This window comes from Primulina huaijiensis, chromosome 12, assembly GCF_012295235.1.
Source record: "Primulina huaijiensis isolate GDHJ02 chromosome 12, ASM1229523v2, whole genome shotgun sequence".
In the NCBI taxonomy this organism is placed as follows: domain Eukaryota; kingdom Viridiplantae; phylum Streptophyta; class Magnoliopsida; order Lamiales; family Gesneriaceae; genus Primulina; species Primulina huaijiensis.
The window spans coordinates 2,119,185-2,146,000 of record NC_133317.1 but is presented as its reverse complement, the minus strand read 5'-3'; the positions used below and the strand labels follow the sequence as shown (position 1 = coordinate 2,146,000).

General features: G+C 33.4%; 4 protein-coding genes across 6 annotated transcripts; 1 reads left to right on the top strand and 3 right to left on the bottom strand.

Moving 5' to 3' along the window:
• The first annotated feature begins 4,624 nt into the window (after positions 1-4,624).
• On the top strand, positions 4,625-6,337 carry LOC140989484 (tetraspanin-6-like). Its single transcript, XM_073458680.1, has 3 exons — positions 4,625-5,259; positions 5,649-5,962; positions 6,118-6,337. Exons 1-3 carry the CDS (start codon positions 4,768-4,770, stop codon positions 6,155-6,157), a joined length of 846 nt encoding a protein of 281 aa, XP_073314781.1. The 5' UTR covers positions 4,625-4,767; the 3' UTR covers positions 6,158-6,337.
• A 5,338-nt stretch (positions 6,338-11,675) lies between these two features.
• On the bottom strand, positions 11,676-16,424 carry LOC140989198 (patatin-like protein 6). 3 transcript variants are annotated; one of them, XM_073458331.1, is made up of 3 exons: positions 15,022-16,420; positions 12,804-13,748; positions 11,676-11,967 (listed from the first exon to the last, which is right to left on the bottom strand). In XM_073458331.1, the coding sequence occupies exons 1-2, from the start codon at positions 16,156-16,158 to the stop codon at positions 13,479-13,481; spliced, it is 1,407 nt and encodes a 468-aa protein (XP_073314432.1). In that variant the 5' UTR covers positions 16,159-16,420; the 3' UTR covers positions 11,676-11,967; positions 12,804-13,478. The 3 variants fall into 3 exon arrangements, with proteins under 3 accessions (XP_073314432.1, XP_073314431.1, XP_073314433.1); XM_073458330.1 differs by having other exon boundaries at positions 11,677-11,967; positions 13,444-13,755; positions 15,023-16,424; XM_073458332.1 differs by lacking the exons at positions 11,676-11,967; positions 12,804-13,748 and adding an exon at positions 14,609-14,885 and having other exon boundaries at positions 15,022-16,424.
• A 1,491-nt stretch (positions 16,425-17,915) lies between these two features.
• Positions 17,916-22,252, bottom strand: LOC140990561 (protein disulfide isomerase-like 1-4). Its single transcript, XM_073460297.1, has 12 exons — positions 21,431-22,252; positions 21,116-21,245; positions 20,724-20,889; positions 20,529-20,647; positions 20,336-20,416; positions 19,706-19,792; positions 19,390-19,464; positions 19,240-19,308; positions 19,080-19,160; positions 18,766-18,900; positions 18,536-18,592; positions 17,916-18,448 (listed from the first exon to the last, which is right to left on the bottom strand). Exons 1-12 carry the CDS (start codon positions 21,973-21,975, stop codon positions 18,278-18,280), a joined length of 1,716 nt encoding a protein of 571 aa, XP_073316398.1. The 5' UTR covers positions 21,976-22,252; the 3' UTR covers positions 17,916-18,277.
• Positions 22,253-24,337: 2,085 nt separating this feature from the next.
• Positions 24,338-26,374, bottom strand: LOC140990618 (caffeoylshikimate esterase-like). The gene is made up of 2 exons (XM_073460396.1): positions 25,650-26,374; positions 24,338-24,879 (listed from the first exon to the last, which is right to left on the bottom strand). The coding sequence occupies exons 1-2, from the start codon at positions 26,292-26,294 to the stop codon at positions 24,541-24,543; spliced, it is 984 nt and encodes a 327-aa protein (XP_073316497.1). The 5' UTR covers positions 26,295-26,374; the 3' UTR covers positions 24,338-24,540.
• Between the last annotated feature and the right edge of the window lie 442 nt (positions 26,375-26,816).

Below are 26,816 nucleotides of genomic sequence, written 5' to 3'. Positions count from 1 at the left end.
AAATTGGAGCAAAGAATGTGAGAAAAATTTTGAAACCTTAAAGATGAAACTTGCAACCATAATAGTGGTAGTGCTGCCTGATGAGGGAAATGATTTTTTCAATTATAGAGATCCGTCAAAGAAAGGTCTAAGATATGTGCTCATGCAAGAAGGAAGAGTAATTTCTTTTGCATCAAGGCAATTGAAACCGTATAAGCAAACTACCCAACCCGCGACCTTGAGTTAGCCGCAATAGTTTTCGACTTTTCGCATTCATGAATATGAGACATTACCTTTACGACGCCAAGTGTGAGATCTTCATTAACCATCAAAGCGTCGAGTATTTGTTCACGCGGAAAGAATTGAACATGAGAAAAAGATGACGGATTGAATAATTTTGACGTAACGATAAGCTACATTCCAGACAAGGTGAATGAGGTAGCTGACGCTTTAGGTCGGAAAAACATGGGTAAGATGATTCTAGCCTTACTATCAGGGAAATCGTGCTTTGATAAATCGTTAAGCAAAACCAGTTTCATGGTCTTGATGGGAAATTAAGATTTAGTATGAGAAAAAGGGAATAAAATTTGATATTAGAGTTTATGTGAAATGATCGATTGGAATTTTAATTTTTATCTTTTAAGATAATATTTTGAGGTTTACTTTAGGTTGATCATATTGGGCTATAGTTTAACTTTTGGGAATTTACATTACTACAAGTATTTGGATATAAAACAATAATAATTGGGAATCAGTATCTGTATTACATAGTCGACATTAAATTTAAGACATGATTTTTTTGGATCTATTTTAGATTGAATAAGAGACTAGTCTTGATCTTAAATGTTCAATGGAAAAGTTGATATTGATTTTTTGGATTTCAGTCAGAGTTACATTATTGGGCTACATTTGGATTCAAAAAGTTGTTATTTGGGTTTTCCTCTCTCATAAGAAACCAGTTCATCAAATTATGATTATGAGATATGCGACTATTGGGTTATAGTAAGTTGTTGTAGAATCAACGATTCTAATAATTCTGGTTCAATAGAAGTGATATCATTTGATGCAGTAATAGAAGTAATATTAAGAAAATATGGTGTTGTAAGTATAATTGAAGGTATGAGTAAGTCAACACTTTGGTTATAAGACGTCTAACAAGAATCGATGAGATATGATTTAGGAATTTTAGATGATTTTCTAATCATATTGAAAGAGAAGTCACTTGAGAACTAGAATGAAAACTGCGCGAGCAATACCCGTACCTCTTTTTAGACCAAGCCAACCCAAGTTTCGAGGACGAAACTTCCCATAAGGAGGGAGGGATGTAAAACCCAAGATTTTGTGATCGTGATAATATTTTATTGTAATTTAAGTGTGCTAGGATTATTCAATATTTGAGTATCTATCTCATTATTTTTTTGGAGATGTAAGATTTGCAGTTTATCTAAAGTTAGGTGGATAATTATATCGTGTACAATATTTTTTGAAGCTCAAGATTTAAGATAATATTGTGCATATATTTTGAACTTGAGATAATAAATAAGTCTATCACAATCCAAGAATTAAATAAGGAATTTGGATATATGCAGATAAAGTTGGAGATAAAAATTCAAAGTTGGAAAGATTTTTACCAGATAAAGATCTAAGATTTGAGATACCTGGATAGAGATTAAACAGAGGATAATATGATCTCTAAATTTCGAAATATCCAAGGGATGGATATTTAGATTTTCGAAAAATTATCCAAGATAACGGATAAATAATGATAATTATCCTAGATATAAAGTTTGATTCAAAGTTCAAACGCGAAGATAATACACGATCAAGATAGCAGCCACCTTCTTATAAATAAGAGAAGCTCCCATTCAGAATTTACACCTCATTTATACATCAAATTTTCGAAATTTATCTAATTAATTTCGAAATTCTCTCCGAAAATTCTGCACGAGTCAGCAAAATTATGTCCAAGTTCAAAAATTCGTTTCTCTCTCTCGGGTACTCGGAATCTGATCTCCACCGTTCAGAATGTGCTTCCATATGTTTCGAATAACATATCCAAAATTCGGCCAAATCCAACGGTTCAATAAGGCACAATGAATTTTTCAAGATTGCTGATTTTCCGGCCGGTGTGCTGTTGCGTTTTCGAAGTGTCGGTTGCATGATTTTTCTATAGTTTCGAATTCTTCATGTTTTCTTCTAGGTANAGTGTTGAAATTTAATATTTTAATATTGAATATTTGAATATTGAATATTGAATATTTGAAAGTTGAAAATTAGGTAAAATTAGATGTTGAATATTGAAATTTGTGTGATGATGATGAAGGTAATGATGTAATTTATTTTTGGATTATTTGTAAATATTTTCTATAAATAGATCTCTCATTTGTGAAGAAAATCACAATTGAGTTGAGAGAAAAATATTATAAAGTGTGTAGTGTGATAATTTTGAGAGTTTGAGATTTTTATTTTTTTTCCGTAAATTTTTACTTTTTCACAACCGTTGCCTCATTTATTACTCATATCCGGTTAAAATTCAATTCTTATTTGTATTATTTCACTCGTTTGCGTAATTAAATTATATATATATAATCCCAATGTTCGGACCGCCAAATCATCATTAATTAGCACTCACATGCGACGAATTAATGAAGTAATGGTCTTCCCCTCATCTTCTGTTCAAATGTTTCTTGCAACTCACATGCGGTGTTCCTTAATCACCTTACACTCCACGAGAACTAGTGACTATGTCCTATAAAAATGGGTACAGATTAGCCTAAAATTAATCGAGTCGAGTACGAACTTGTTGTACGTGGCTATTTTTTCTTCATCATGTGGCTGCTTCGATTAGGTTACCACACCATAAACACGAGCAAGAGAGGGATAGGATTCTTCAGGCTCCTCGAAATGTCGATTTCAGACACTATTCGGGATATGCCATCGAGTCGAGCGTGGAGCCGAGCGTGGAGCCTGGTTCAAATTTCAAAGCTAGCTACTTGTTGTGTGACTTAACGGCAGGCGGGGCTGCGGAGATCGGGGCGATGGGATGTGATCACTCTACTCGAGTCAACATGCATGGAACAAAGGTTTACCATCTTCTATTGTTTGAAAATTTGCTACAAACTCTACTATGTTGTTTTGGATAGGTTCATACAGAAGCCAACTTACTATTTCTTGGGTTAATATAATTATAATTACAAACTTTTTTCAGTTAAAGATGCTTATAAATTCCTTACAAGATGGTTTTAAAGGTTTTTTACATAGCTGGTGAAAGTTACGCAGGTGATAGAAACTTTAACGTTTTTCAATAACACCCCTCATTTTCCGCACAATTAGAGGATTGCCCCTCAACCTTCTTTGTTTTAGGTCATTACATACCTCAACTTTCTAATGCCATTGTTGGAAGCAACAAGGGAGCCAAGAATCCTATCATGCATCAACTTTCAAGGTTTCTTGGTTAGTGCTAGTATCAATCAAAATTACATGTACATATATATATATTTAACTTTATTAATGTTGCAATAATTAAATTTCTGTTACTGTCGATCGTGGAAACCTATATTATAATAACTTTTTAGTTAAGAGTTATGTTTATGTAGGAATTCATGGTATATTGTTGTAAGAATGTATATTTTTATAATTTTGCGTGTGTGTATAAAACATGAATTGCAAATATTATTTTGGAAAGGAAAACATATACTATTTCATTTGAAAAAAGAAATCAAGTGCATGTATTGCGGAACATTTATATATACTTGATTTTGAAATATCAATAATTACTTTATGCTTGAGATTGAAAAACCATGCAATATAGAGAATATGTTTTCTTTTTTTAAAAAAAAAAAAAATTTTGTTTGAGAGAATTCGATACGTTTTTATTCCATTAGCTAGCAACAAGAATATAAGTTTGTCATCTCAATCAAATTTGTGGATGATAAGGTTGCTCTAATTGTTTCTAGGAGACGAGTACTGCTTTATAACCAATTTTTTTCGAATATAAAAATTATAAACTATACCGAACTAATATAATTAATTTCTTTTTTTTTTTATTACTAAACTTTGTATTTTTCGTTCGCAAAGAAATTCCCACGAAAGTTTCCTTAGTCTTTAATTAAGGGCCCTTTTGTTATATCAATCAATGTGTGGATGGCCATCACACTATACATTATTCGATCGAAAGCAATCCATAAAGCAAAAAAAGCATAAAGCCACCAGCTTAAGTAACATTATTTCAACACCCCATGCAGGAAGATATATTGATAAAGCTAATTAAATTAAATTAAATAACCCCATTTTCACTCACTCCGATGCCATAAAAAGTAAACGAAAAAGCTTGGTATATAATACATCCGGAATTTAATTCATTTGAACGTGTCCCTTTTTTTTTGTATCTAAAAATATAATATTTATAGATCATGTTATGAATTTTTTTTATACAATTAATCAAAAGAATTTCTTAAATCGGTTATTTCGCATGAATAAAAAATGCTTTATTATTGTTTATTATTTTTTTAAAAAAAGTAAGAATCGTTTTGTTGATTGCTTGATTTAAAAAATGAGAATTCATGGTGCAAATATGATTTTATAAGCTCTATACATATACAAACAATTCCAATGTATACAAAAAAATAATCGAAATTCTTTAAAATTCGCAAAATATATATCACCTCTACCCTCCGCTTTGATAAAGCCATGGTCATTAAAGATAAAGTTAGTAAAGCAAACAAATCATACAAGAACCAGAACTCGAAAACCACCCTCTAAAATACAGAAAAACAAAGCATACAACCCATGTACGGATTCAGCAACGCAGTGATAGGATTTCTCAACCTCTTCACCCTTTTAGCTTCGATACCGATAATCGGGGCCGGGTTATGGATGGCGAGAAGCAGCACGACCTGTGAAAACTTTCTCCAAACACCCCTTCTAGTGGTAGGCTTCATAGTCCTGATAATATCATTGGCAGGATTCATAGGTGCATGCTTCCATGTTGCGTGGGCACTTTGGGTTTATTTGGCTATCATGCTGCTGATCATAGCAACTTTGATGGGATTAACGATCTTCGGATTCGTCGTCACGAGCCCGGGAGGCGGTATTGAAGTGCCTGGGAGGATATATCAGGAGTATCATCTGGACAAGTATTCGGGATGGTTAAGGAAAAGGATTGAGGATCCGAGGTATTGGATGACTGTTACGAGCTGTATTTTGGGGTCCAAAACTTGCGGTCAGGTTGTTTCGTGGACTCCTTATGATTATTTGACTAAAGATATGTCTCCAGTTCAGGTAATAATAGCATTTTTCTTTTTGTGTCTTTTAGTTATTAGGTGGGCTTGTTTAATTCTGTGTAATTATAAGTTTTAAACATCTTTTGTTTAAAAAAGAAAAACAGTTTTAAAGATTTCTTGATCTTCTTGGAAGAAAATAATAATAAATAATGTCTTAAATATTATTTAATCTGAGTAAGTCTATGTTTATTTGTGACTCTTCAAATTAGTATTAAACGCTTTGCTCAATTTATTATTCCAAACAAGCTATTTTAACTCTCTCCACAAACCATGTTTATATAATTAATATGTATTTCAGATTAACATGTATAATTTCCCATGAAACCAAGGAAATAATTTATGCATTTAGCTTACGAACAATCGATATCGATACAAATATGAATGCAGTCTGGCTGTTGCAAGCCACCAACATCATGCGACTATACAGCCACAACGACAGCCCAGGACGCAGACTGCTACAGATGGAACAACGCCCCGAACGTGCTGTGCTACGAGTGTGACTCGTGCAAGGCCGGCGTGCTCGAAAACGTGCGTAGGGATTGGCACAAACTCGCGGTGTTGAACATCGTGATGCTTGTTTTCCTAATCGGGATCTACTCCATAGGATGTTGCGCCTTTCAGAACGCTAAGAGGGCGGAGACCGACTACCCTTACGGCCATAATCGCATGTCCAAAGTGCAACCTAGATGGGATTTCCATTGGTAAGTCAAAAATGTGGGAAATACTTTTTACAATGATATTTGGTTTAAAATATTTACTCCAAAATTGTTTTTCCAGAAATTTAGTTTCACAAAAATAAATCCCATCAAATTCAAAATTTTGAATTAAAGTGACATGATGTGGCTGTGTTTTGTAGGTGGAGATGGTTGGATGACAGAAGGAACCAACTTTATTAGCTAAAGCGACAACTAAATATAATATTTTCCTTGCTTTCTTTTGTAGTATGCATGCATCCAAAAAACAAAGGCCAAATATTTCTAATATGTTGTTGCAATCTTTGCTTTTATATGATAGATAGATCATGTCCAGCTTTTCTTTTTTCAAAACTGTAGAAATATTTAAATTTATTTTTTTAGATCTTTTACCTTATATTAACTGGTTAATTTGACGAATTCAAACTTTCAATAATATATATCGACCTGATCAATATCTGAATTTAAACAGCCAAGCTCGTAAAGCTCGCGACCCGACTTCTTTTGTTTTGGTAGGATTGTGCACATAGCTAGTCGCATATTCTCCCTAAATTAACGAAATTTTGTCAAATATTGTTTATAAGCCTCCTTGCATGTTTCTGCACACTGAGCTTCATCACATGTAAGGACGACTGTGCTTCCATATCCGAAGCTTGGGCAAGAAATCACGACCAAGAAAGTTATTGCCACACAAATGGATTTCATTGTGATTTCTTCAATGAACTGATTTTAGTTTTTTTTCATTTTCTTTTATCTTTTTGAAATGAGAGTTAAAAACATAATCTCTGATGTTTATAGAAAATATTTATTTTCATGAAACATAAATTTATATAACCAAATTAATTAAATGATGCTTGCAATTGGTTTTCTGATTAGTGCCATTAATTACTTTTATAATTCAGGAGTCAGGACGTTGGGTAAGGAAGAAAATTAGGATTTAATTACGTAAGTCGACGTATTTTTTTTTAATTTTAGTAAAGTAACTTGTTAGTATTTGAACTTGGATTATTTTTGGTTTTGATTTTTTTGTCCGAAATCACTAAATTACCCGAATATGGCTTATTTGACATCAATTATCTGCTCATAAGATGTAAATAAACTCTCTGTTACACATATGATAATCGATCTGATCAAAGATAAGATGAAAAAATAAACCAAAACAAAGCCAACTATTTCAAAATGTGAGAAATTTTTATATTTTGCTTAAGTAAATTTTAAAACATGTTTTACTATGGCAGCATAAATCGCATTGGAGAGTATAACGGTCAAATAAATAAAGTTTATTGAATTTAGAGATTTTGGAGAAAAAAAGAACCAAACATAAAAAAAAATCTAAATTACGAGATGAAATCCAAACTCTGATAAGTTACATGATTAAAATAAAAAAAAAGTCTAACTTACATAATCAAAATCTTAATTTTTCCCTGGGTAACCAATAATAAAATTCATCAAAGTGTTTTATGTATACTCTTTATGTGTGAGAAATAAAAGTCATGGTTTTAAATAACATGGTAAAAATATTTCAATTATTATAAATGAACCTTCAAATAATAATTATAGCTTATTCTTTTACTTTACAAAATTTTCACGATATTAATAATAGAAACATTTTTGATACACATACCATTTACATTTTTTTTAAACTAACAGTACGGAAGTGATCGCACTCCAAAGTCAGAGAATTTTTCCGTAAATTATTCTTTACATTTACTAAGAGATAACTAACCAGAAATTATAATAAGATCATAATTCCCAAAAAAAAAAAAATGAAACATAAAAATTAGTAGCAATCATCTCAAACTTCTTTTTCTCCAGCAATATACAACGTTCTTTTTCGCCACTGTTAAGAAAAAAAGGAGAAAAAAGAGCTTAATTGGGAACGAAAGGGGTTCAAAAGAAGGATTGGAAAAAATTGACAAAAGATATAATTACCTACTTGTAATCTTGAATCTTGCAAATTTTTGTAAAGGGTGGCGGCATGTTAGTAAGTAAAACCAGCAGGCACAAATGGAAGCCACCCAAGAAGCCGGCGACGGAAGACATCAAAAGATTCGAAACCATAGAATCGAACTTTTTTTGAAAAACAAGCACATAAAAATACAAACCAAAATACGAAAAGTGGGGAAGCTAAGTAGCAGAATAACTACTCCTAGAAAAGAGACTGACACATGCAAAATATCTTCAGGAACTTTAATTTGATGGTTTGTTCTTCACTAGGATACCTTGAACTCTATGTTTTTCTTTCTGTGCCGTTATTATTTAGACATGTAATGCTTGTAATGTTCTGGAAAATGTAGTGACATATCATTACTTACTTCAGGGTTAACCACTGGAGCTCCAATCAAGATAGAAGTGCCCAATACTAATCAAAGAGGGCATCATGTAAGCACATAAACAAGTCTTCATTCGTTGTCTAGTTCAGAACTTAATGGTGCAATTTCATCAATGTACTCATGAAGATATTGAAATCTTCCTAGAATTGATTCTCCAGAAGACTGTCCACCCGTAGGATGGAAACATTTTTACATTCTTCTTTTGAAACAACAATTATTAATGGGTTAACTTTGCTAGTTTGCTAAAAGTTTCAAAGGAATTTTTTCAACTGATAATGGCATATTAAATGGAGCTGTTCTTCATTTCTGTGATAATTCTCCAAAAAGCATCTGAGCACCCGTTTGCATCTTTTCAGGGGCTTGGTTAATTCTCCGGTCTTTGACAAACTTGAAGCAGAGTTGGGCAAAGCTGCTTTGTCACTACCTGCAACGAAGGGCTTCGAGTTTGGCAGTGGATTTGCAGGAGCAAATCATGAATGTTTATGATTTAGTGTTTCCTTTATTTGATGACCGGCTGAGACATTTTTTGTCCCAAGTTTAATCATCATTTGTTCAAACTCTACCAGGTACTTTCATGACTGGCAGCGAGCATAATGATGAGTTCTACATGGATGAATCTGATCAAATTAGGACAAAAACCAACCGATCTTGTGGCATACAAATAAGTATAGGGTGTTTTTTTTGTATAGGTTATGCCTGTCATCTTTCTAAGTTTCTGTCTGTGATTCCCCGATACATTTTCAGGGTGGAATATCAAATGGAGAAATAATTAACATGAGAATAGCTTTCAAAATTACACTTTATATTCACTTATTTGCCAAAACTTTACTTCGAGGGGAAAAATCAATTTATACATTCAATTGTTGATTTGTTGGGTCCATTTAAAATTTGATATTGATGTTACTTAAATTGTCAATTTCAATCCCATAGCCATTTCGTTTCGGTATCCCCATCCATGATTTGACCAGTTCAAGATTTTTATATATTGACCTTATTTTTTATGTGAAATTTGGCCAAATAAATTTTTTTTTTAGATAATATCTAATTGTTTATGTTTTAATATAATATTAAGTTTATATATTTTTATTTTAAATTCAGATAATTAAATTAATATATTGTATCATATTTCAAATATAGCATAAACATGCTCGTTAATTGGACCACGACAATATCTCGTGTAGTAAAAATTTAAAACTTTCATCCTCTTTTTTTTCCCCTTTTGCACCTGCTTATAGCTTACTGAAATTTATAACAGTATAATATCATATAATAAAAAATAATATAACATTATGTATTCTATTATTCTTTCTATGAATTATCGACCCTTTTGCTTTATTATTTCTTTTTCTGTTAGTCTTCTCAATGATTTAATGGACATGATTAAGTTTTGTTGATTAAACAAAACCATATATGTAAAGTCATAATCATCCATCATTGTCCAAAAACCTTGTCGGTTTGAACGATTGTACTATTAAAAACTCTTTTTTAAAATCGACCCACCAAATATATCGTAATCTTAAATCATATAAGGTCACGTTTGGTAATATTCGATGTATTGATAATCAGATCCAATTAAATACTTAGTTTAGTGTAATTTATCTCAGTTCAATCAAATTATTAATTATTTATCTCATATGGTATTAAAATTACAATATTATTACTGATGTCTTTCTATACTTATATTATTACTTAATTTTAACAAATTGATAAAATTGTAATTTAGCATCTTATTCCAAATTTGATCGATCAACTAAACGTTTATTATCGAATATGTATTTCGTGAGACGAAGTCACGAATCTATATTCATGAGCCTGGTCAACTCGATCCATACTTCCCATGAAAATTAATATTTTTGACATAAAAATTAATATTTTTCATGTATTATGCCAGATCAGATATTCGTTTCACAAAATTGATCTGCGAAACAATCTCACAAATTTTTTTGTTATAATTAATTATTCAATATAGTTTCACGTCCTATTCAGATATTTTAATAAGCATCATATTATTTATCTTTATTTATAATTGACTGGAGAATATGAAGTCCGAAAGTCCTCACAATAAATAAACGTATTCAAAAGGATAAGCTTTTGTCTAAACAAAGATAAAGCTAAAGTTTATCCCATGGCTCTCTATTAAACCACAAACAAATTCGGGTTTATTATATAAATGCGCTGGCTCGTGGCATGACTATTNTGTCTCACAAGAACTCAACTCTTAAAAAATATATATATGAGAAGATCGACATAGACTATACTTATCATGAAAAATAATACTTTTTACATAAAAATAAATTTTTTTTTCATAAGTTTGTATATTTCTGGTTATTATTATTCTATAGATTATTTGGATGGTATAAAGTAGAGGACATTAGCAGCAGCAAAGAAGGAGAATTAGAAGACGCAAGTGGTTGGATGTGATTACTCTTGAAAATAGCAAGACAACAAAATTAATCAAAAAAATTAGCCATTAATTCTAATGGAATAAAGTAATTAAAACAATTGGCTAAGGTTTGTTCCAACATCTTCTTCTCTCTCAATAATTTAATGGGGAAGTGGACATTATTATCAAATAATCACCATTAATTTAAATGTGACGAATAGAAAATTGGCAGCCATTCCCCTTTGTGCTTATGTTTTGAGAATGACTTTGATTTGAAATTTACATTTTATCAACTTTTGCTTAGTTGATTAGTTCTGAACGCTAGCTGACTTTGATGTGAAACTTGCATTTAGCTATTGTTAAAATCGATTAATCATATTAAACAATTTCACTATCGATTGAGTTATCTCAACTGCCTAACTGGTTTTTAAAAGATATAATAATACGGAAACCATAAATATGAAACTTATACGTGTATCTTATTAAGTTAATGACGATTATGAATTTGATTTATCTTTCTAATATTTTCTTATTTGAGTCAAATGTTCTGTATTTTCTCGATACGATATACTTGATTGATACGATTTGTAAGTTATTACGTTTAACTTAAAAATTACATAGAAAGATAACGAAGTCGAGTTCCACGTTTTAAGACAATGAGGGCTATATGCATACGTGTGATCGTGCCACTCTTTTTATTTGGTTAATGTGTTATTTTAATTTCATTAATTAGGAGTGTGGTTGGGCATGGTCTTAATCAAACTGATAGTCATGATACCATAACACATATAGCTTAACCTATGAGAGTTGGATTATTTAATTAGATGTCGCAGTTTTATCTAATAAAATATATTATTTAATTTTTTTTTTTTAAAAAAAAAACCAACAAGTAAAAAATATAAAATTGTATTAGTCAAAATGTAAAATTTCTTTTTTTAATTGTAAATAACCTTAATTCATTTTTAAAATGATGTATTTAGATTATAAATTAATTCTCATAGGAAAAAATAATCATATGTGTACATGCATAAAATATTTGTTGAGATCTTCATCGTCTTACATTCTTAGCAGGGTAACTATTATACCCAAACACATTGAACTATAATATAAATTATAAGACCGAAAAACAAAAGATATTATTGTTTATTCACTAAATTTTTTTAATTATATTCAATATATATGGAACTCATTTCCGGTCTTCCAACAGGGTGGGACGAGCCACTCCACCATCCCTAGGGTTGGGAAACTTTTGCTTTTTTGAAAATGTTCTCCTTGCAACAATATAAATCTTCATTTACCTGCATCGAAGATATACACCAACATTCATCAGAAATTGAACCAAAGTTTTCACAAGAAATATGATCGGAAAGGGCTTCACGACAGAATTTTCCACAAGAGTGACACTAGTAACCATTAGGCTCCGTTTGGTTTGAAGTATAGGATAACTAAATGNCAATAATATTTTGAATGTTAATGTTAAATAAAGTTTAGTAATAATTACAATATTATTATTTTTTTAAAATAGCTATAAATATTCTTAAAATAATTTGATAGATAATTAAATATTTATAATTATAATTTACATTTATTAAAATTAATTTAAATCATTAAAAAAATGAATTAGAATTTAATAAATATTTATTTTCATAAAAAATTAATTAACAAGATTACAAATTTATAAAAATTTAATTTAAGATAGATTTGCATTACAATTTATTTTCTTTAAAATGATTGAAAATAATAAAAATATATGAAATTAATTTATAAAAAATATAATAAAAATTTAAATATCATATTAATTATTAAATTTTCACTAATTTTAATTTTCATATTATATTGAATAAAACAATTCAAGGGTATTATGGTCAATATACAATCTTATCATGATCACTATTAAAAAATTATTAATTATCACACCATTTGAGGAGTGATATTTAATCACACAATTAACATAAATAGTGTGGGTTTTTAATTATAATCAAGGGCCTGTAGATTAATAAAAAACAAACCAAACGCAAGATAAATGAATGATTATCATGGCTACCAAACATAGCCTAAAGTATATGATTGTAATCTCCACAAATATCAAAACAAGAATCAAATGTTAATCGGAAGAGGTCGCAAGAAGGCTCACCGCCAAGGATTTGATCATCTCCCAAAGGAAACCCACCCAACCCCCGCCAATCAGTGTCGGCCAGCAGACAAAATGGTTAAGCGTTGTACCCCCATATCTCCATATTTGGCCATAAATTTCATCTCCCCGCTGTGCTTGAAAAAGAGAAAAGTGTATGCCAACAACCAAAAGGTGGTTGTAAACAATGTTTATGTCTGTAACTAGCAGAAATTGACAACATAGAGCCCACGGGAGGCAATGAAAATAGAACACGGATGTGTTGAAGTGGTTAGGATCAACAAAATCTTTGTGTGTTTTACTTTAGAAGGAAAATACATTTTGGATAAATGTAATTTATGAGTGAAAAATACATCTTTAGTTTAAAACTTCATCATTTTACAATGAGAGAATCCAAAAAGATTGAAATTTTGCAAGTAACTTGTTAAAAAATTCAAGTTCCACCTAAACATAATCAGTTACTTAAAGTAATAATAGAAAGGTTCTAACTTGTAAGTTCATTTTGTGCCTGATTTTACTGTTTTCGAATGTAGGAGAGCACATGAGCAGGCAAAATAATGAAAGTAATAAATATAAAGTAAAGTGACAATATAATACTAGTGATAAAGAATGATAAAATAGTCAAAGAGGGTGTGGGGCTTACCTTTTTTTGACTCTTCTGATGAAAAGTGAAATTGTTCAAGAAGTTTTTGAGGTAGCTTGCTTGAATGCAACAGTGGGATCTATTCCACAACTTCTCCTCTGATGTTCCAGCACTAGCTGTTCAGCAAACCATTCGAGTTTCTCGAAATTGCTCCTCTCTCCTATCCTCTTACCATTGAAGAGGACTGATTCGACGTTTTTTTGCTTCAGCATATCATCGGCCGCTCCGATCAGCATTCTCACTTTGCTAGGAGTAAGGTATGACTCGATCGTCGACCCATGTTGACTCAAATTCGTTCCATTAGCCTGCGACAGAAAATTCAGTCAGAGTGTTAGCAAACACGCTATATTAGATTGGATGTAACTCGAGAGTATAGCTCAATACCGAATAGGGATCCTTGTAAAAATAAAACAATATTAACATAGCAGTAGATCAGAACCAAGGTTTTGATTATGGCAAGACAAGTTTCCATGGTGAAAAAACAAAGTAAAATAAAAAGAATAAGGGGCAATTCATCATGCCAGGGTCCCATCCCTTAATATTTTATCAAAAGATGCACCTAGCATAATTATCAAATTTTTGTGAACATAATAATGCAAATAACTAGTAACTAACACAAGAACTTGCAGTATAATCGCAATTCCCAACTCAGATTCAAGAAGACAATCGAGTTTTAATTAGCTTATCCTCCCCATACTTATCCGATCCCCTGACTGTGTTCATATGGTCTAACAGTACAATTTATGTTTTTTGGTCAATTCCATGATATTCAGATCATATATAAATAAACTTCAGCAAGATCACACTCACCAATATGCATATATATATATTATAATACACCTGGGAAGAGAATCAACAGATAAAACGGATAAACTTATTATGGTGCTGGACCATAATAGAAAAGGAGTAAATAGACCCCACGCTATGCCAGTGGTCCGAACAATTAGGCGAAATACAAGATTAGGAAGAAAAATCAAACCCTTGCAGTTAATTCAAGCACAAGATCTGTACAAAAAGAAATGTTCAATTGTGTGAAATCTTGATTTTCTTGCTGAGTTGCATTCGAAATGAATTGCACCCTACATCTTCTCTGAACTTAAAAAGTCCTAGTTTTAAATGCAATTTTCCAAAAAATCTAATATTCGTCTCCTCACCCTCCAATTCATTTCACCTGTTTGTTATCTAAATATCAGAGTATTCTTGCCATTTGAAACAAAAAGGCATCTTGGTCTCAACACTATTGCCTATTGAAACAAAGGACAAAACGATTCTCAATGTCTCTGTCTGCAAATGCTGCTGGTCACTACTCTCTGGCCTGTTCGCTTCCTTCACTCAAGTGCACGTTCCTCTCCATAACAAGGACACTGAAATAAATTGCATTCTCCCAAAATGTCTACCTTAGTCCATCCCCCAGCCTGTCTAATCTCACCAAAACCTCCAAACTAAATCTTGTATCCATTAATAAAATCTGTTGTTTTTCACATTTCAAAAGTAAACTGAGAGCTTCAATGATACAATTAAATGATAAGTTCCATTAAAAAATTTTACATTCAGCACCTAAAAGGCGAAGCGGTGTACCTGAATGCGGACGTAATTGCTGCTACGGCTCTGACCGAAAGCTAAAGCTACGGCTTGGTCAACCAACTCAGAGGAGCCATCGGCCGAAATCCTAGCCGACGGCCGAGCCCAATCTTTAGACCTCCATTTCTTAATCTCCTCATAGTCAAAGCTGCCACCGAGAACCTGGCCGCCCGCTCCGAGTGAAAGTACCAAAATATCCTCAACCCCTTCCACAAAAGGGAACTCCTGTTTGTTATGCAGCACGTGGGTAATAGCCGCCGCCGTTGGGTTGTTCATCGCCAACCCTCCGTCCACCCCAAAGCAACTTGTCGACCCATCAACCGACTTCATGCAAACCGGGCCGAAAAACCCGGGTTCTGCTGCTGTGGCCATACATACCTCCCAGAGGTTGAAATCGAAGCTGTCTGATTCGAGAGCATCTGCTCGGGAGAATAGAAACGGCGCCATACTGGCAAGGTCGTAGCAAGGTATCAAAACCGGTTTCAAAGTATTTTTCAACGTTAAGCTGCGCCCGGTATTCTCATCCTTGAAAGCTTCCTTTATCGCCTTCTCTAAACCCGTGGCGGGAAAATCAGCGCCGCCGGTTTTCCTGAAAAATCGCTTGAGTATATTGCCCTTGTTATTGCGTGTTTTTGCGGCGTGGCAGGTTTTTTCACTCTCCGATTCCAGAAACTTCCACGTGTCATCGGCGTGGAAGATCGGGTGGTTCTGATCGTTGGTGGCGAAAAGCATCGCCGTGAAAATACCACCTACTCCGGCCCCGGCGGCAACGTCGAAATAATCAGCTATTCTGGCGTTTGGATTGCCAGACTTACTTTTCAAGGCAGCCTCCAAAAACGACAGCGCTTTACCCGATAGAATGTTCTGCATCCCACCGCCATCTATGCTGAGGATGCATGTCTTCCACCTCTGGTCTTTCATTGCCTGAAAGCCATCTTCTCCTTTAAGCACGACATCGTTTCCGAGCTGCTGTGTCAGCTGCTTCGGAACCAATATGTTATGATCATCACAGCCAAACAAAAAATTGGATTCCAGTATCGAGAAAATCTCGTAGCTCAATTTATCCGCTTCAATACTGGGTTCTTGCAATCCAAAGGAATAACTTTTAACATTATCGACACCAATACACGCCATTTCTGAACAATTTATCCTCCCGCCAACTAATACATCAGTCTCCGTATCCTTTAAGTTAGAAATAGAATAAGAACTGGTCTGTACGCAGACAGGGATTGCAGACTACAATAGGATAAGTGGTCAAAGGATTAATATTGCAAACGAGGAATGAAAAAGAAGATGAATAACGTGACAGAAGCCGGGAAGTAGAGCAGTATTTTGCAGAGCGTCTCTCTTCAATTCTGCATTTTATAACCAAAATAAATAATTGATACCTAATATTTAACAATAATACATATTGTATTATTTTATAGACAAATCTGAACCATGCATTGATTTTTTTTTAAATAAATAAATCATGAAGAAATTTTATGGTTAGAAGATATATTTAATTTTGTTTTTTAAAATATAATATATATACTTATTATAAGCAAGGTTCTAAAAAGCGTGAAGTGTCCCGAAGCGCGGATATCGAGCTCCAAGCTTAATCGATATTAGCACAGGTTTAAGCGTGATAATATCTTTAGTGTAAGTGTAATTATCTCAAACCAATAAATAGATAAAATAATACATAAATATGATAAATTTAAGTTTAATGCATTAATTCTCAAATTTATAAAATCATAAAAATTTCAAAATTACAATCTTTATTTATTTTTTCAACTAGACCATATTAATTAAAAATGTTAAATATTTGTCAAATCATTATCAGACATGTTTAATCATAATTAAAATTAAAAAATAAACATCTAAATTATAAACCTAATTTATTATTTTAAAATAAAAAGACATATCTTCAAAATAAAAAAAATTAAAAAATAAATAGATGCGATTAATTGTGCTTAAGCACGTTTAATTAAACACCGTAATTATGCTTAATTCGGTCAAACTATAGTTTGATCGCTTTTTTCTACTTTTTTCGAAGCGGGGCGTTTTTGCCGAGCTTCAAGCTTAAACGCGCTTAAGCGAGGCTTAAGGAGGTTTTTTAGAACACTGATTATAAGCAAGTAGGACCCTTTAAAAATTTGCCTCAAATTTTAATCCATTCAGCTATCAACATAAATATTTTGACATCAACGTTTAGAAAATATTCCAAAGAGGTTTTATTTTATCAAATTATTATGATCTTGTTATTACAAGTAAGGGTATTTTAAATATAACATTCTCCTACGGATGAACTGAAGGATACAATTTAATACATCATCGAAATATTAAAAAATTATTTTATTTGTATTATATTCAACTAACTCCGGTTAATGTAGGGACAAAATACTCATTCACTTTCATGGAAGTTCTGAGTTAGATTCTTTCATGGTCTAATGCCTTTTAATTGATTAGAGTGAATCGAAGATGACTATGTTAACTCGAGATTTATCTATTAGAGTGAATCGAAGATGACTATGTTAACTCGACATTTATCTCTCGAGTAGATGTACGATTTAACCGATTAGAGTAAATTGAAAATTACTACATTAGCTCATATTTACCTATCGCGTTATGGTGACGTAATGATGGTGAATGATTTATTTTTTCCATAATTTTTTTAAAAGAAAAATCACATGACTGGCAAAAAATGCAGTCTAATCACTTGTGTGTACTGGATCGGAAGAGAAGGGTTCCGCACGGTTTTTGCCGTCAAGTGTTCCAACCCAAGCTCACTACGCCTAAATTTCATTATAAAATGGGGCACTTCAATTTCTTAGTGCTCTCATCTCTGTTGCTAATTTTGTTCAAGATTGAACCGAACTCGACTCGTGACTACACCCTGTAGAGTCAGCTAGCAGAACGATCCGGAAGCTTTATTCCAGGCAATGTAGCCGAAACCTTTGAACAACGCTCAGAAAAATTATCGTCACACCCGAAAGAAAAAAGGTACCTTATCTACAGGTATTCTAGGCGATTTAATTAACCACATTGAGAATAAATATGGAGCATCCAACGGGGATGGCGAACTTTTGGCCAAGTTTTTGCAGCATCTATAGGGTGAATTAAATATCGTAAAAATAAAAAATTACGCGGCCACCTCGAAAAATTAAATCTTGGATTTCCGGCACATTCCAGTACCAGACTCTTTGAATCTCTATAGTTTCTTCTGAAGCAGAAACTGTTGTTAGATTGAGATGAAAGTGCTTTGACCCTCTCATAATTCATCCTTCACCTCATTACTGCTCGATTCATAGCTTGCAGTAGAATCTGAAGAAGCGGCAGTTCTCTGTTGTGAGGCCGGTTTCTGAAGCTTGAATGGAATGGATGCGTGTTTCTTTAAGAATTTGTAGTAGGCCACCACTGTGCGGTCGGTGTCACAAGTAATCTGCAAAGAATTATATTTAGATACATAATGGTAGTATATTCCTAATACAACGAAGATTTTAGAATATTGAAATTAACTACTGCTTACAGGATCAAAACTCTTGTTGCCAGCTGGGAAGAACAGAAGAGTTGGGAAACCATCTGGCTGTAAAACACACGGTGAAATTAGCATCAGGAATTCTATGCAGAAATGTGTATATGCTTAATGTCTCAAGGACTTACCTTCTAAATTAAGGTTTACTCGAAATCTATATTTTAAACTTCCCAAATAGGAAAACGGGTTGTCAGGAAACCACACGTCAAACAAAACGGGAGTACCTTAGCTCGAGGGTGTTCGTTTGTTGTCCCATCCATCTTGGCGATGACGAGGGAATCTATACCTCTCAAATGCCGGCCAAGCTTGTTGTATATGGGTTCTAAAGATTGACAGTGCCCGCACCAAGGAGCATATATCTGTTTCAAAACAATAATCATAACCCACAAAACAAATACAAATTTAATGACCATCACATGTTCGTTCAGGTGCAACAGTACTCGGATCTATAGCTTACTGTACGTTGCACTTGGTGTTAAATAGAAAAACGTTGATACTACTGAGAGTATAACATCATCACAGATGAGCAGACTTGTACCTCAAGAAGAACGTCTTTGGACTCATCCAACACGATTTCATCAAAGTTCTTGCCCACCACTATTTTAACGTCTCCATCATTCTGTAAAAAGAAATGACAAAAGTGGGAACAGATGTCTCATGGATACACGTCAATGTCCAAGTAACCAATTGAAACGTACTTTTTCAGGTATAGGATCGGATTTGTAGAAGGGCCGAAGATTATCTTGCAAAAAATTCTCTCCAAAAGACTACAAGATTAACAAAATCCTTTAGACCACAACAACTCACGGTGAAATTGTTCAGGTCCATGAAAACAAGTATTGAATAACCTTGATGCTGCTAATGGTCAATTCTCCATCCAATAAAAACTTCCTGGCATCATCATTTCCTGTGTATGCGATAACCTGGATTTCAAATTATTGTTATCAGATAAAGGTATCATTATTTAATATATTAATGAATAAATGAAAAAATGTTGTGACAAGAAACAACAAAGACAACGGGTCAAAAGTTTTCTTAAAAATTACCTTCTCATTTGTATTTGAAAACACTCAAATACACTTGTAGGAGGTTATTTTTTAAAAATAAAGTTTGACCAAAGTTATTCCCCCAAATATCTCGATTTTTTTTAGACAGAGGCATTACCTTTGGAAAGGCTCCACTGACTCCAAAGTATTCGGAGACTTCTTTCCCAACATCTTCATTATCCAATTCCACATAAACACATAGAAGCTGCAATAGATTCAATAAAACAATTCACAGTTAAAAAATTTATCTGCTAACACAAGTTAGCATGAGCGAAAATGAATGGAGAGGAAATGGCATAGAACCAAATAGCAGGAACCTATATGGAAAGAAACTGAAATTTGCTTCAATCTGTTTAAATAAAATATCATGGTCATTTGGCTTATCATATTATACAATGTTAATAGTGCAAAATTTCTTCCATCGAAAATTTTAGCACGGGTATTCAAAACAAATCAGACCAGATAGAAGACAAAACCAAAGGAACAAGATGAGAGTTCTTACAGAAATATAGAGTTATTCAGTAATCAGATACAAAAATGCTTCAGTTTTCACCCACAAATTTTTATTTTTATTTTTTTTAAAAAAATAATACAGGGATACCCAACCTCCAAAGTTTAGAAGGTAATGACATAATAAGAAAAGAACGCGACTCTTAAAAGTTAGACTAAGATACTGTAGATTCTGATCTAGAGAAGAAGTGTGCAAATAATCTGTTAATTGAAGCATGCTAATAAAGACTGTAGTCACCTTTCCCTTGACAGTTTTTGCTGCCTCTAGAAATATTGGATAAAATTTCTCCGAATCACTGGAAGCGGCAAAAAGTATCAACTGTGATAAAAAAAAATGAACAAAATTAAATCAGCCTACAAATAAATAAATGCAACGAACACAAAATAGAATTCTTCTTATCTACTGTTAATGTGGGATCGGCCTATGATACCTGTTTCTTGATCGGATTCTCAAACACTTGTCTTGCACTCTCTTGTGTCAAATTGGTGACAAGCGGAAGCTTATTCTCAAATACAAAGTCTGCTATTGTTGACTTGGTGAACTGGCCATCTGTACGACCACGGAATAATGAACATGATTACAATATGAGGTTAAGTTCTCAAAGAAAGAGACTAGGAGAACTCACCAAAAATGCTAAGTTTTTCAGCTTCTTTTTTAATTACAGCCAAAGCTGGACGTTTGATGAGAGGATCAATGTGGAAGAGTTTTGCCACATCTGAAGATGTTGTCTGGTAAAAGCTAACATCATCTTCGAGCTTTGAGGCAGCACCAAGTTCCTCACTATCCGAAGCCTACAAATTCATGGTTTGATCAGTGCTGCTTCACTTCAAAAGAAATTTTTCCAAAGCACATTGATTATCGTCATGACATGTCAGACCCACACTGAAGGAATCATGAATGAACTTCATACCGAGGGAATTAACTAAAATTTTGAAATTTTGCTAATTTTAAAGTCAATTATCCTCTTTAAACTCAGGAAAGACAACCAAGAAGATTAGAAATAGTGGATAACCATACCACCAAACTTTCCAAATAGCCCAAAACTAATATGTCTTGAGATGCCAGAATGCTTTGTGCTTCTTCAATCGTTGTAATATTTTGCAATATCGGTCCTATCTTTTTCTTCAACCAAGAAACAATAGAATCTCTGTAACAAAAATTATTACATTAGAAAATGTCTTGCAACCTAAGCTATCGAATATTTGCAATATCACAGTTGGAAAAGCAATTAAAATCATCAAATTTCCGTCGATAATAAAATCAAATTCTATCGATGAACAACACACGCAGTTTAAAAATTATTCATTTAATACACAAAAAGTCAAATTTTACTTGGTGCGGTGCCCAGTATAGGGTTTTTGAATCCCATCCACGAAGAAGTAAATAGTAGGAAACGCCTGCACATCGAACTTCTGCGCCAGCTCCGTCTCCTCCGTGGCATCAATCTTCGCCAGAACCACTTCCTCATCCTTAAGCTCCGCCGCCGCCTCTGCGTACTCCGGGGCCAGTGCCTGACAATGCCCGCACCAAGGCGCGTAAAACTCCACCATCACAAACCTGTTCTTCTGAAGGAACTCGCTGAAGTTCGATTCCTTCAGAATCAGCACGTGGGTCTCGTCCACCTCCGGCGCACTGTAGCTGCCATCATCGTCCGTGTACGTCGACAAATCATCGTCTTCCTCTAAATCGTCATAATTCTCGTAATCTCTCGGATGGCTGTAGGGATGAGCTGAATCAGATGATTCGGCATAATTTTTCTCGTCTTGCTCAAGAAAAGTGAGATCTTCATCTTCCTCAGGTTTTGACGACTGTATAGTTATACTGAAGCAAACCAAGTACAGAAAAACTGAAAGAATCATCACAGATTTCATCGCCATTACAAAAAAAAACACCTAAATTCTCAAGAATTCGTTAGTTTATGGGTGTAATACTTGAATCGACGGGGGAAGGAATGGACGATAAAAAGTGACCGAAAGTGAAAACTGCTGATTTTTTATTAATTCTTATGGTTAGATCGGAAAATGGTTGTGCCGGGGATCGAGGGTTCAGGAACACCACGTTGTCAGAGCAGTTAAACGTGGACTTTGATAATTGGTTGAGTTGAATGTTTAACAAATAGGATATTGACACGTGTACTACTGAGTACCTTTGACTTTTACATGCTGAGGACGTAAGTCGTCGTCCGAAACGGAGACGTCGAGGATGATACAAGACTGGCATGGGTTTTTTTTTAATTTTTATTTACACATATTAAGATTAATCATTAGAAAAACAATTTACATACAAATTTTTTATTTTAATCTTATTTGTTACAATTATATAGAACATTTTTTACATAGATTAAAATAAATCATTAGAAAAATAATTTACAAACAAATTTTTTATTTTATTCTTATTTAATTTATTAAAAAATGATTGCACGTTTTTTAAAAATAAGTTTATATGAGTATGTTAGTTAAAGAGTAAAAAAATACTGTTAAATATGATATAAACAAGTGTTCTAAAAAGCTCACTTAAGTTCTGCTTAAACGCACTTAAGCTTGAATCTCGATAAAAACGCTCCGTTTTGAAAAAAAGCCGTCAAACTTGTAATTTGATCGAATTAAGCATAATTAAGGCATTTAATTAAGCGTGTTTAATCATAATTAATCGCATTTGTTTATTTTTAACTTTTTTATTTTGAAGGTATGCCTTTTTATTTTAAAATAATAAATTAGGTTTATAATTTAGATGTTTATTATTATATTTTAATTATGATTAAGCGTGTCTGACAATGATTTGACAAATATTTAATATTTTTTAATGTGGTCTAGTTGCAAAAATAAATAAAAATTGTATTTTTGAGATTTTTATGTTTTTATAAATATGATAATTAATACATCAGACTTAAATTTATCATATTTATGTATTATTTTATCTATTTATTAGTTTGAGATAATTACAATTACACTAAAAATAAAAAACGTTTTTTCACGCTTAAGCTTGAAAAGCTTGGAGCTCGACATCCATGCTTCGGGACGCTTCACGCTTTTTAGAAACTTGATATAAACACATATTCGAGACAAACAAAAATAATTTGTGACAGTTGAAGTATTATATATTGAGTAAACACTTTAATGATTAAAAAAAAATTAATTTTCATGTATATTTGTATTTATTGTTGAAAAATGGGTCAAATATTTTTTAAAATATTCAGCAAATAATCATGTCATAGTTTATTTTGTAAACTATCTCGGTAATAAATTGGTGATTGATGAATTGAAATGATATTTTTCAGATTTCTTGACTTTTCTTACTGGAAAAATTAGGTGAATTTCAAGAGTGTCATGTCTTCCGAGTCAGATGAATTAAGTTATTAGAAGTTATATATATAAATTTTAACATTCATCCTATTAAGCAAGTATTTGTGTGAATTTAGATCCAAGTTCATGATGTTAAACTTATCAAATTAAGATAAATATAAACTTATTTATGACAATGGGTTAGGTTTGTGTATGGGCAAAAACTTGTGTGAGACGGTCTCACGGATCATATTTGTGAGACGGATCTCTTATTTGGGTCATCCATGAAAAAGTATTATTTTTTATGCTAAGAGTATTACTTTTTCTTGTGAATATGGGTAGGGTTGTCCCGTCTCACGGATTCACATGAGACCTACTAGCATGATTTCATATCATTGATTTCATCCCTATGTATTATATTAATCTCCATATTCATCCACATTAGGTATTCAATTTCATCAACATCGACATCTACATGATGAAAAATTGAATATTCAAACCCTACCCAAATATATTATTACCACCTATAATTATAATTTCTCAAATTTGAATTATTTCGATTTATCTATGAATATTTACTAAATTATCGATAATAATAAAAATAAATAAATATAAAAATTAGTAAATTAAATATTATGAAAAAACAACAAAATATTAAAAACAATTTATAATAACATCATTATCTTACAAAAAGAACATCAACTCTATACTAATAATTTTCTTCATTCCATCCAACTAATATCATTTAATAACATTATAGCCGAAAAATCATATATATATATATATATAATTGGATATTCGTATCAGATATGAGTAAGATTTTTTAAAACTTGCATCCATCTTTATATCCAATAACTCTTCACATCCGATTACCTATTTATTTAATTGATAAAAAATCTCGTCCACCCCCTCTGTTATTTGGTTCGGGTTAAGAGGAAATGGCTATCCTTGGCCTAGAAAAGTCAAATATTGGGAGCTCGTAGAGTTTTATCCCCTCAAGTACACATTCACTACTAACAGATGTTCAAAGTCCTCAATAAACCGAAGTAGAACAGAATAGAATATCGATGGTGACGATGAGGGTGATTTATGAAACAACACAATTTATTAGTTACAAGAATTTCATAGCCACACAACCATCCAGCCGTCTCATCCCCACCATTAACCGCGACGCACAGATCTTGTCACCAGCCAATCCACAACCTCCCCAAACACAAGCTCCACATTTTCATCTGGTTCTCCCGCTAGCTGGTGCCACATTCCAGGGTAGATCCTAAGGGTCTTATCCTTGGAGGACGCGCGGCTGTAGAGCTCCTCTGCACAAGCCGGATCACACACTATGTCTTCCCCACCATGCACAATCAGAAATGGCACATCAACTTCATGGAACTTCCCTTGCAAGTCCCTGCATACCCTCAACAGTTCTTGTGCAGTGGCTGCACGAGGCCTCAACAAAGGCCTCCTAGGGCTTGCAAATGCCAGCTTTCGCTTCCATTCGACCTTTTAAACAAAGAATCATATGAAAACATGTCACACATGCTACTTAAACTCAGGAGGGAAGAATTTCTTAGGCTAATGTTAGTGTTTGCATAGGAGACCGAAGTCTGAACTTTGAACAGCAGTCCCTCATCTAAACCGTCAGCTTTACGTGTAATTGTTTAAAAAAGTGGCCTCCCGGCTCAGTCATTTTTATACAAAATTACATATAAATGTCGCGGAGTGACCTTTTATTGCCTCCAATTTCTTTTTCCTACCAAGTCTTAAAATCGACGGTAAATTCATACAATATTTTCCTTTCTCCAAGAACGTGTTTGGAACTAAGTTGATACAAATCCATAAAGCGTTCGTATCTAATGAAATAGTCGACATTATCATTCTAATTAGTCTAAAGATTTTCTATAACTCAGATTTTGCAAATAGTTACGGAGAATTGATCTTTCAATTTCATCCAAAATGTCCATTCCAATTCTCCTTGATAAATAGGGACGGCCAAGCAAGACCACGCGTATGTAATCTTAAGAAATAAAATAAAATTCGCCACTTTCTTAGGCCATCCCTACTAATTAACCAAATAAATTCCGGCGATTCGAAATTTTAAAGCGACACAACCAGTTTTCCTAATAATCTACCAAATTCTAAATCATGGCTTCTATTGGATGATTTACAAACATTATCCATCATTCGTGATCACATCCTATCAGTAATCAGATTCCGTCGAGAAACCAAACTACACTAAAATAACAAAGTTAAAAAGTGGGGGAAAAGGTTACCTTGAAGGAAACACCGGGTATGGAGCCGCGAGTAGGCACGACGCACCACGTCGGAACCAAAAACGCAGCAAGGGAAAGGAAATGCTCCAATGGCCATGGTGGCTTAAACTTATCACTAATCCCACACATAGCCCCGTTTAAAACGACGCCGGCGAACTTCCTATCCGGTAAAATTCCATCACGGCGAAGCGTTATCAGCAACGCAATAGCACCGCCAAGCGACTCCGCGTACATGAACGCCGGCAAATCCGGCTCGTACCTCGCGCGGAAACTGTTGAAGAACAAAACACATTCATCCACAACGAGGTTCATGTCCGGTAAATGAGCAATTAAGCCTTCGGAGAAGCCGTGGCCGAAGTGATCGATAGCGCACACGGCGAATCCGTGCTTGGCAAAGTGCACGGATGTGAGCTGCAGGAACCAGCTGGTTTCTCCGGTGTACCCGTGCACCACGCATACTATGCCTTTGAGCGGGGTTTGCTGCTGTATGGGGGTCCACCACTGGGTGAAGAGCTTGAGGTTCTGCTTGCTGGTGATGTAAGCAGAACCGTGGTCGACAGAGTGGCGCGTGTAGAACTCCTCCGGCGTCAGCGAGCCAAAGGGGCTCGTCTCGTTGGCTTCGGCTACAGGGTGAGTGTATTTCATTTTTCGTAGGTTGCCAGAATGCGCCGGGGCAGTTTGAAGCGCGACGGATATAGTGAAGGAGGGCGGGGTATAACTATGTTGTTAATTGGGGAGGTGAAAAGCGTGTTACATTGAGGTGAAAAGCGTGTTACATTTATATATTTATTATTATTATTATATTATATCTTGCTGAATTTACAAATCTACCCCGGGAACAAACTATGACGGTTTGAATTATTTATGAATCCAATTGCATACGGATCCTATCATATGCCAAGGTATAAATTTAAAATATCTGATTTTTTAAATGTATTTTTTAAAAAATAGATATAAGTAGATGTTTATTTTTATATATATATATATATATAAATATAAAATTTGGTTTCTTGGTCATTTATTTTTCCCAAAAAGAAAAATATTAAAAATCTAATACTCGACCAATCATGGCTCCAAACAATTTCCTAGTAATTGTTCGGATTCTTTTTTCAATTTTTTTTCGTGAAAATAATACATGCAGATCATTAGTGTTGCGCTTAGATTGAT